This window comes from Ascidiella aspersa, chromosome 4, assembly GCF_963924565.1.
Source record: "Ascidiella aspersa chromosome 4, kaAscAspe10.2, whole genome shotgun sequence".
Lineage (NCBI taxonomy): Eukaryota > Metazoa > Chordata > Ascidiacea > Phlebobranchia > Ascidiidae > Ascidiella > Ascidiella aspersa.
In genome coordinates, this window is record NC_139450.1 from 26726754 (window position 1) to 26738625 (window position 11872).

The window sequence follows — 11872 nt, forward strand, 5'->3', positions numbered from 1 at the left end:
TCAGTCGTTGTCTCCCGACGATGACTGGGTATCTCTGGATGCTGACTCAACATTTTCCTCGCACAGGTCAGCTCCTTTTTGCCGCCTGGTGGCGCAAGAGTGGCAACAAAAATCTTTCTCTTCCAGCTTTTTCCCCAGACTGCGTATTTTGAAATCTTGCGCCTGCGAACAGTAAGGCGGCTTGTGTTAAAATTGATTAGGGCTACGTATGACATTTGTTTGTTTTTACCACACAAGATATCAAGTCGTACCATCGTCCGATACTAGCGTGGTGTATCGGTGCAGATACGAACAAAAAATTTCATGACGATTTTTGTTCATTATTAGCGATCAAACGCAGCGATTTTTACCTTGAGTATGCTAACAACAAAATGTCACTTGAATCCTGATGTTAAAGCAAACTGTAATCTATTGGGATAAACTCATTTCAACGTTTCAATTTTATCAATTTTACTTGCTGGACCATAGTTACGACAGGCATACTTTAGGCCAGAATTTGCTTTTGCGTTATGAAATTATTTCTCTTTGCTCTGAAATATAATTTATTCCGATATCCGATATTTTGATCAAAAAGTGTCGCGATCCGATTCCGAATGGCGTCATTATCAAGCTGAAACAACTAAAATACATATAATTAAAATTTCAAGGCAATTTTTTCCAGGTTATTTGGCCAAAATCTGCTTTTGTCATAAAAAGTTTAGTTACCTCCCGTTGTTAACCTAAGATTGGTTTTAAAAGGTAACTCTCAAGGTAAAAATCATTTCGTTGGATTGCAGATTATGGTTGAAATGCACAAATTAATTTATTATCTGATCGGCAACGATTTCGCCCTGGTATCGGATGAAACCGATATTACCACTTACTTCCGAAATGGGCCCCGAATCGATATTATCGGACATTTCAAGTGAGGTGTACAAAGTCCACTTGAAAGGAACTGTTGACCAAGCAACACAGAAAGCTTTGTTTCTAAACTAAGGCATTCACAAATTGTACCTCGACCGCTAAAACTAAAGTTTTGAGCAGCTTCAGCGTGTGCTTGTCTGTTTGAAGGCGAGAGAACCTGGTTCGCGCCAGTTCGGCCACGTGGTCGATGTTGGCGCGTAAAGTGCACTGACCGTCGCCGCTCACGTGACGAAAGCCGCGCGCATCCTGCAAAGCTGGAGGAAAAATATGAAAATAGTAGTTGTACGAAGTTTGACATATGGCAGCAAATATATAATAATAAATATAACATTTCAAAGCCAAAAAGGTCGAGTAGATCGACAGCATCTTGATTAATACGTTTCGATACGAGCTTGTATCATCTTCAGTTAGTGTGACGATACAAGATGATACAAGTTCGTATCGAAACGTATTAATCAAGATGCTGTCGATCTACTCGACCTTTTTGGCTTTTAAATTTATTATTAAGCTACATTACAGATCCGTGCATAGTGTATCCAAATATGACATTACGACTGAAATCTGAAAGGCAATCGGTTTGATTTTTTGGTTCATTTATTTAGTACCTTAAAATCTTTAAGCACCTTGAAACGAGATTATTTTTTCTGTGCTGAAACCAAATAGAAATTGAAACTTCTTCTCATTTAAGTTAAGTTCGATAAAATTTTTAACACCACTGAATGTTTAAAAGCCAGGTCAATATAGCATTGTCTACAAACATTTTTTGATTCCAAATTTGTTGATTAAAAAAAGAAAAAAGGCAGGAGATAATTGCGCTTACTAATGTATTTAAATTATATATATATATATATATATATAGTTTTTCTCTAAAATGTTTGTCTTATAGTTCATGTTAGTTTTGAGCGTATTTTATGTATTTATTTTACATGTTTTAATATTTTTACAATTTGTTTGCATAAATAAACTGATGATGCCATTTATTTGGCGAAATGCATAATTTTCGAATATAAGTTTCATGACCTTGCTGGCTGATTTTGGTTTGAAACCGTGCGTTTCTCAAGCAATCTGACATGCAAATATCTTTTGGCGTGTAGTAGTTGAATGTATTCATGAAAATGTCGACTTAAATCTAAATGAAAAAACAACTTACTGTTTCTGCTCAGCTGATATTGCTTGAACTTCATTTTTTCGCTTTCGTCAGTGAACGAACCACCAAGAGTGCTGCCCTCCGCTTGCGCGTTGTCGCTCTGTGCGTAAGTGTGTCGGTACCCCCTCATGTACATGCGCAGGGGGTGCACGCTGCCCGACGGGTTGTAGACGCCTGCACAAAGCGAAACAATAAAATGTGGATTGTCGTACATTCAATGCGTGGCCTTGAAATTATATACAATAATTTGCAGAACGTTTATCGGTGTTTAGTTGTTTTGTTTTTGGCTGATATTTCACAAAAATAATTTGCTTTGTATCTATGTTTTATAACTGTATATAACGGTACATTTATTAAGTGACCTGTATAAGAATTATAATAATTGGACAAGAAACAGCTGATATAACATTTAAACTTAGGTAATTGTGCGCCTATAAAGCATATAGGCGATTCGTGGGCCAACCAAAATTTACAGCCCTTTTGTGTTATTCGCTAACTAATTAGCAGAAATTTAACCCACCTAAAGCTTTCAGGTCGACAACGTTTTTTTTAGCGTAAAGTTGTATTGAGGCTAAATAATCAAATACAGAGCCGTTGTTTCATGCTAACTAGTAGTATCGGTAAAGGTCCAAAACAAGGGTTGTATCGGCGCCGATTCGATTCCAAATCAATATTAGATTTCCGCCATAAATTACGATCAAAATTTATCAAAAAACTATTAGGTTAACAATAAACTTCAAGACTAAATAAATTTTGGCTTGGTAGGCTAACATAGAAAAAATACCATTTAACGTTTAAATTTTATCGATTTTGCGTGTTTGAGCTCAGATACTTCATATCTTATTCCTATAGATACTTCATATTTTTATAATTCCTAGTAATGACGTCACGGATTGTGGTCATTCGATTACTAACGAGTATCGCCTTTCCTAATCATTACGTCTGCAGTAAAACACATCGGCAGTGTAAGATTGTCATAATTATCTGGCTAAGCCTGTTTTAAAAGCCACGGCCAACTCTAAATTAAAGTACGAAAAAAAATCGGCCACCGCGCTGAAAGTGAAACATATAAACGATACCTAACGAAAAACCTTTAATTAATTTCACTAATGATCTTCTTCTAGCTTACCCGTCTTGAAATAGGGAACCCTGTCGGCGTCGTTACGCCCGCACGGACCTCGCCAGTCCACAACCGTTTTGCCGCCGACCTCCAGCCGAATCCACGCGTCGCTCAGCAGTACGCCAGGGTCTGCGTGTGAAAATTCAACAAATGACAAACGATATAAAGATGTGGTCCCAACCTTTTTGTTGTCGCCATCCTCTTTTCTGTTTTGAAAAGCCAACGAGACCCGATAATTTTTGGTGTATTGCACATAAAAATAAACGAGATTTTAATCATATACCAAAATGTTTCAAAATTTGGCAAGAATGTGTGCATTTACGTCAAATACATGCAAAACTACCTAAACTTGCGGTAAGGTTCATTTGCGGCTGTTTTTTAAAAGAATAAAATGTTATGTGCACTTATGGCTTCCTGTATATTTGACCTGAACAAAATAATAGGAATTAAATTAGTTTTTATACCTAAAACTGAAGTGATGGAATTATCTGATTCGGCAGGGTTAGACGCCCACTTAGTAATGACTAATAACCATTTGCTTATTTGTGCGGATTTTCCTGTGTTAGTCGTGAATCCACAACAAAAACACCGGGAAAAACAATTTTCCATTGGAAAATGCGACAACAAGTACAGCTCTATCGCAGGACGAGTTGTAAAAACCGACCTGTCGGGTTTTTGGGTCTTGGATCGATTCCGTACTCGCTCCACTTTATCTTCCATTCGAAGCGAACCCAGCGATCGAAAACGAAATCGCGGAAAGGAATTCTGGCCAGGGTGTGGTACTGGAACGGCAGGATATCAACAGTTTTTTTACAGGCGTGACAGCAATCTTTGAAACGGGGAAATTGTATGCGATCAACTGAAGTAAATCTATAAGCCGGCGTGAAGTTTGTGTTCACCATTCAGTGAAAGGAATTTTGATGTTCCTGCGGTCCCATTCGAGCGAAATTCACGTTTTATTACACTGAATAATTATTCATTGACAAAATTATTTCATTTTGTTTCTAAACAAAAATTTAAATTAAAAAAAAAGTGATGGAATTATTTGAATCGCATTTCATAGATAATCTACCTAGCTTAATGTAGTTTTGAATTGACACCGATACCGACCTAGTATCGGACCAGTACAAATTACTACCCGGGAACGCGTTTCAAAACCGATCTTATGCTATAAAACGAAAATAAAATTATAAACATGCCGTCATTAAAATCAAAATCGCACAATATTACAGGCCAAATTCGAAAGATCCCGCGAGAATTGAGGCAAGGATTAGAGATTTCAAAAAATTCCAGATCAGCACCGATACCAAGTGGCAGCATCGGTACTTGTCCGATACTAGGTTGGTTATCGGTGCCGATCCGACGCCGATTGAGAAAGGCAATTGGCATTTTAGCCATAGATTGCGACAAAGGTAAATTTCTCAGGAAAGAGTAAACTAACAACTTGGAGGTAACTGAATTTGTTAATCAATCAGTAATTAACATGTTTCTTGCAGATTTTTAGTTTACATTTTTTATTTAACCAAAGGAGTGACACTGCTCGGCATCGGATAAAGTTGTCGGAACATTTAAACGAAATTTCGGGTATCAGGAAATAAAACAAGTATCGCACATTCCAAAAGCCAGTATATATACCTGTTGCCTGGGGTGCAGTGGGCAATGGAAGTTCCTGGCGTGGTTCTTTTTCACCCCGCAGCCGCCCTTCTCAATGAAGACCCTCTCATCCGATCTGGCGGTGATCAGGAATTCGCCGTTGTCCACCTTTAGTGTCAGTGGTGGGTAACCCCCGTGCACATACTGCAAGCCGATGTAGCGACGTTTCTTGTCGTATATTGATCCTAACGAGTATGTAGCCTTAACGGGACTGTAACTGAAGGAAATTTGGGTGTTTAACGTGTTGATAAACACGTAACAAGGGCGAATGATGAAAGACATTCAGCATATAACAAATGTACCATTTTTTCCGTTTTTTAAAGAGATTTAAAACAACCGAATTTCTGGACAACATGTACAGTTTAAATGTATACTCCCCCGTTTTGTAAACAGACTTAAAACAAAATGAATTTCTGGACAAAATGCACATTTTAAATGTACCCTTCCCCCTTTTTTAATGAGACTTAAAACAAATGAATTTCTGGACAAAGGCCACACTATTTTTTTCGACCCATTAAAAGGGAAGTTTCTTGAATTGCAAAGCGCAGTTTATCAGGAAACCTGTCTGTCTTATTTCAATGTTTGAGCAAACGTTTCATTTAAACTGACTATTTTGCGTAGTTTTTTGAAAAAAGATATATATTTTTGCCATTTTACCACATCGCCCGATGTGTTCGTTACCTAAGGGCAATTTTCAAATTTATTTGTGGTCAACTTTCCAGCGATTAAAAAAACAGGCATATTTTTATGAAATATTAAACATTGTTTGCGATTGTTTTTTCTCTTCTTATAAGGCAACAAGAGAAAGAGCCTTACCCTGGTCGCAAACGTTCTTCTTACACAGCTTGGCGCGGTCGTAATGAGAGAGGGTAGCAAGGCATCCAAACTCGTCTCTCAAGATGTTGGGGTCGGCCGAACCGTGCCACTGCGTCACGATGTACTTGCCGGCCGAGGGGAAGTCCCGGGCGGGCAGGAACACCTCGTAGCTGTAAGTGTGGGTCAAGCCGGGGGGCGGGCGAACGATGGGGCAGTGGATGCCGAGGGAGGAAACTGCAGGGATCAGTGTTGTGATGACTTAAGTCAACCACTTAAGTGCACTTAAGTAACTGTTTTCAAGTGACATGACTTAAGTATTTTAAGAAAAAATAACTTAACTTGAGACTTTTGGACAAAAGAGCTAACTTGACGTAAGTCTTTTGGACAAAGGACTTTGATTGAAATCAAGTGTTTTCATTAAGCATTTGATTTTTTATTAAGGTTTGCTCATAAAACAATTTGCTTGCTATACGTTTAGTTTTGTGTTATTTTTTATTTGATTTTATACTTATAATCGTATGACTTTTTTATGATTTTTAAATTTCAAGGACTTGACTTGAAATTGACTTTTTCACTGGGACTTGACCTCTTATTTATTCAAAATGACTTAATATTGCACATTTTTGTTTGGAAAAATGAATTATTCACTCATATTGTTTTATAAATTAAGTTATTTATCTTACGTTTTTCACATAAAACAATTTGCTTGCGTTGCGTTTTGTTTAATTTTTAAAATTGAAAACTACTGGTGCCTTTGAAAAAGTTTGATCGACTTGCGACGCAACCAGAAACAGAATTTTTACTAATTTTTACTGAAATTCGTACTTGAAGCAATTTTTTTCTTTTGTAAAATATTAATCTATAGGCGGTATATAAGAAACGAAATCACTGTGCGACGCCCTTGGAAAATTGAAACGACGCAGCAGGGCGTCGTGACGCACACTTTGAGAACCTCTGATAGCATTTTGTAATTTGAAAGGAATTTTCTGAACTAATACACCTAACACCACTAACATTGCCCTTATTAAGTTGATTGCTTAGTTGGTCACACTAATGACGTAATTTGGTTTCGGATCGGATGGCAGTACTTTGGCCCTGGATATCGGAAAATGGTACAGCGATGAAACGCCAAAATATCGGAAATTGGTGGAATGAAACTCCAAGTATCGGATATTCTTAGTAGTAAATAATTTGGGCATTTCAACTTGTCGTGCTCACTAATTGACGGGTTTAACTTAATGCTCCCGAATAATTGCGTGGCGCGTTTGGGAGTCGTGTAGCAAGTGGTCAGTTCCAGTCGCGACTTCAGTCCACTTTGACTCGGTGCGAACGAGAATCTAAATACAAACGGAGAAGGTTGTTTGTCGCCGCGCTAATTCAACCTTGTGATAAACATCATCGTATTTTAATGCAAAGAAACCGAATTTGACCTATAAAAGGCCGCATCTGTGGTTAAAAAAACTGTCTCGATTTTTAATATTACTTTTTTACTTTGCTATATGACGTGTTATTTTTCTTGGGCCGTTGCGCAAAGGTTAGGATCAACAAGTTTTATCTTATGGCTCTAGGCCAGCGGTCACCTTTCTACAGCCCGACGGGTTTTAACCCAGCCAGCGGTTTGTTTCCTCAATAAAGATGAATGAGAGCAAAATTGTTGTCGAAAGCAATTTAAAACTAATTTTTGGTGAAATTTTAAAACTGTACGACAATTTATTAATGCTCATTACAGTTGGTATTGCATAGTTATTTATTTATATACTTTCATATAATTTGATTTAATTTTTCTGTAATTGGAAAATATATGTTTTTTCACAAATATACAAGTCAAAATTGCTTGCCTGTAGACGTTAGAAGTATTCCCGAGATAGGGCAGGAAATGAAACTTCGAGTTTGTTCCTTTGATTCCCGTCGAAACCGCAATAAAAGTGTTCTCAAAGATATTCTCTGCAAAGCAAACTATTAAAGACACATATGAGCTCCAATGTTTTGACGTGCGCAGTAAAAATACTCACTATTTGGCAAACTTGGAAACTAATAAGGTCTCAAGCTGTGTATTGTAAAGGTGAAACAGTTTATATGATTGAATAATTTCCAACTACACTGTCATTCGATTAAACACCAAAATTAAACACCTGAAATGGGCGAAAATGTAACATGTTTAAAAATAAACGTGTTTAAATTTCAGGTGTTTAGACGTTTTGCCGTTCATTCGGCCAGGTGTTTAATGCTAGTATTCAGTGTTTCCAAATCAATTCCACAAAATTTCATTCGGTAAACCATTTTATTGCGCGAAAAAGGTGAAAAACAACACAAAAAGCTTAACACAGTGAAAGTTTCGAAAAATGCAAAACTTGGAAAAGAAAACTATACATTAAAAATTGAAGAGCTTATATTAGAAATGAAAAGAAGTAGGAAAACGGAAAACATATATAATACACAAAATAACATGTTGGAATTGGATACAATGAAAGTGTTTACGCAAACAAAAATATATCTGCAACAAAAATTAAATAAGAGAAAAAGTAAATAAAAACAACAAAAAAAGATATATATGTTTTAATATTTATAATTTCTATACTTGGCAAATTTTTCAAGGTGGGGTCTTTAGTGGGTTGTTTAAAACCATATTTAGTAATAGTATAAATATTGCATATTAAATACAATGAGGGCGTTAATGCAAACATAACTGGGTATGTGATAAACAGTAAAAAAACAGAAAAAGTTAAAAAAAAAACACAGAAAAGGAGATATTTTACAAAGTTGAAACCCTTTTTATAATATTTATAATTGCTATGCTTGGCAAATTTTCAAGGTGGGCCTTAAGTAGGTGGTTTAAAAACATATAAACACAAGAGCATTGAATATCAATGAAAATATAACTAAACAATTTGTTCAACAAGTGTTGTTCTTCCACAAATTTAATGTCCATTCCATCCACTAATATACAAATGCAGAAATGCTGCTGTGCCCTACAAAGGTTTGCCCAATAAAGGCCTTGAAGAGCTTTTCTATAAGACGAGTTGAGCATGGCTGCCTAAAAAATAACATTTAGATCAATATAATATACTGCAATAATTAAATTATACACTGCCACTGAACAACTTTTTTTTTAAACATAGTAAAATTTTCAAGTTACCGACTAGAACCACTACAAGTCATGTCATAAAAATATGTTTTAGTCTGTCATTAACCACCACAAAAACATATTATTATGACTTGTACTAAGTTTGTGGCAATGCATTCTTTAAGCATAGCATTGAGAAATGTATTATTTATGTTACACTTTAACTGAATGACAGTGCAATGATTGCGAAACAAGTTCATTTTTATTGTAATTGATATCTTCATAACCCACAAAAATTAAAAAAAGGTTCACCCTACTTTGAAAATAAATTAAATCATTAAATAATTTCATACAAAAAGGTAATATGGGTTCCAGATTATTGTATTGGACATTATTGGCTATTGAAATTTGTGCTTAAACTAGTGATACACAATCTAACCAAAAAAAGTTGCCCATTACTGGGATATGCAGACCAAACATTAGACACAACCCATATAAATTAAATGTATTTACCACAAATTTAAAAATTGGATAAATGACTTAAGATTAAGAAAAATAAAATTTGAGTTTTTTTACCTTGTGATCTATACTCTTTTGTTGATTTCCACTTGAACTTTGTCACAGACTTTTATTTTCCCATCTTACACTTTACAGTTAAAATTCCTGTAAATAAATAAAAAAGTTATGTAAACTATATAATTTATTAAAGGTCCAGTAGCATTCCAAAGTACTACAGATTAAATTTTACATTTAAAGTTTCAAAGTAAGATTTAAACAATGGAAATGTAAACCGAAAATCAGTTTGTTTGGATGTTATAAATTGATAAATATATTTCGCTATTAAAATCATTGTCAGTATCTGAAAACATAACACAACATAAGTCAAGAAGTACGCTAAGGAAATACCAAAGTTGAAAGATTTTTTAAGGCGTAACACATATTCAAGTACCTCAGAAATTTTATAGAGATTGAAAAAACATCAAAATTGGTGAAAAAATATTTTTTTTACATATTCTATGATGAAAGGTTCTAAGCAAAAACTTATATATTAGTCAATTTTGAAAAGCAATAGTTCTCCTCGCTGGCCGCTACATACGAAATAAAAGCCAAATGTGAATAAACTATATTAATGTAAAATATGTAAGTAAAATTTGCTTACATTTTTAACCTTAATCGTCCATGAGGCAAGTAATTTTTGAAGTCGAAAAGAGCAATCGGTTGGCTGTCATTGATTGCCCTGAAACAAAGCAGTGTAATCTTAGTATCTTTAATATTATTAAATTGTTGAAAGCACACTTGATTGTTTAACAGAAAAATTAAATTTCTATTTAGGATAAAAAAACATACAAACCTTAAATGATTCATTTAATTTAATCCTTTCATAAAGTGTTAAGCAACAAATCATCATGAAATAGTCTTTACCACTTTCATTGCTTTTGGATTTATGAATGAAATACCTAAATTCTGAAACAAAAATCCAAATTCAGTCACTTCGTTTTCCAAGACAAGGCTTTTGTAACATACATTTTAGATTCTAAACCTGACAGTCTTGCACAGCTAATAAAACATTATTACTACACATTTATCAAAAAGCAAATTAAAGTATATATGTCACCACTATACACTTTATAGTATTTGTTTAACATAAATGTTAGTTACTCGAAAGCCAAATATACGCAAAACCGGCTTTAACTGTAATGTGTAACTTGTAAAAGTTCTAAGCTTTTTTTTCTGTTTGATGTTTCAATATCCCGCGTTCGTCACAGGCCAGTGCGTTGTTCAGCGGACCGAATCAATTTCAAATACCTTATAACTTTATTTATTGAATGAACTTTATATGTACACAGAAAATTGTTTTGAAACAAAAAATAATTACTATAATTAGTTAAAATATATCGTAAATCGAACACTTAATAAAGAATACTTACTGTTCGTCATATGTCGAACAATTTATTCTTGAAAAATATACAAGCTTCATGGCGATACAGCTTTTCTCTAGTAAAAATCCGTGCCGTAGATTGTTTTCATCGCGCGTATTTTTATTGCTGGCCCAATTTAAGTAGGTCATGGCGGCACAAGACCGCACAGCCTCGAGTTTGTACTTTGGTACAAATAAGCTATAGGCAAGCTACATCAATGAAATCGTGTAATGGATTTAATGGCGCGTTAAGCACGCTAACCCGTATATTTATTATTTTAACATAATGCCAAATAGGCCGAACAGATGTTAAGTTAGGAAACCATGATTTAAGTAATTTTGTTTATTGTGATCTGTTACAACCATATATGCTAACTTGTTAAATATTTGACGAAATCGATAGACGCAATCGTACGAAAAACAACCGCTCAGTGCTTTAAAATAACAATACCTCTCTCAACAACGTCTAATCACATCAACATAAATGGCTTAAGCTATAACTTTGCAAGAATCTATCGAACTAAACATGTCTGACAATCAACGTGTTAAAATATCAAGTGTTTAATCGTCAACATGTTTAAAATCGTTAATTGTGCTTAAAATCTCCCAATATTCTATGTTAAACACGTCAAAATATCAGGTGTTTAGCATAAAATCGTTCAGGTGTTTAGAATTTAAACATCAAAATTCAAATTAAACACAAAGGTGTTTAAATTAGGTGTTTAAGTGTTTAGATTTTAAACGTGCTTAGACCGTTTTGGTGTTCAAATTTAAACACCGTTCTGACAGTGTATGTATTGTGGGTGGATGAATAATGGGACCTTCCTATGAGTGGATTGCTAAATATCCACCTTATTTTAGCTACCTGAATGGTATGATACAGGCCGTAGATTCAGAGCTTGACTCAGGACTTGACAAAATCGCACTTTTAGCTGGAGTCTGACTCATTTTTACCCGACTGCGCAGCCCTGGTTGTATGACACCCCTGTGAATTGATTGATGTATATCCACACTGGGGTGTACGATATCGGTAATTTGATTTCCACACCGATACTCTACATTTTGGAAGGTAACGGATCCAATGTCCACGACGTTATAGTTATGCTCAAACATAAAGATAGATGAAATGATAAGGTTTAAACGTATTATTTTGGGGTATTAGGCTATAATTGCCTTTACAGTAAATAAGTTACCTCTGGTTGTACATCCACCATTTTTTTAAATTACCTTCTTATGTAGACATTGTTCAGT

At 34.9% G+C, this 11872-nt stretch overlaps 1 protein-coding gene and 1 long non-coding RNA gene across 2 annotated transcripts; both read right to left on the reverse strand.

The window, feature by feature from the left end:
* On the reverse strand, positions 1–7919 carry LOC146157214 (uncharacterized). Its single transcript, XM_083388126.1, has 10 exons — positions 7898–7919; positions 7478–7595; positions 6858–6976; positions 5640–5873; positions 4806–5008; positions 3835–3952; positions 3180–3299; positions 2054–2224; positions 994–1157; positions 1–162 (listed from the first exon to the last, which is right to left on the reverse strand). The coding sequence occupies exons 1-10, from the start codon at positions 7917–7919 to the stop codon at positions 1–3; spliced, it is 1431 nt and encodes a 476-aa protein (XP_083244252.1).
* Positions 7920–8532: 613 nt separating this feature from the next.
* LOC146157215 (uncharacterized) lies at positions 8533–9937 on the reverse strand. The gene is made up of 3 exons (XR_014494816.1): positions 9863–9937; positions 9280–9366; positions 8533–8673 (listed from the first exon to the last, which is right to left on the reverse strand). It is a non-coding gene; the product is annotated as an uncharacterized LOC146157215 (long non-coding RNA).
* Positions 9938–11872: the final 1935 nt, after the last annotated feature.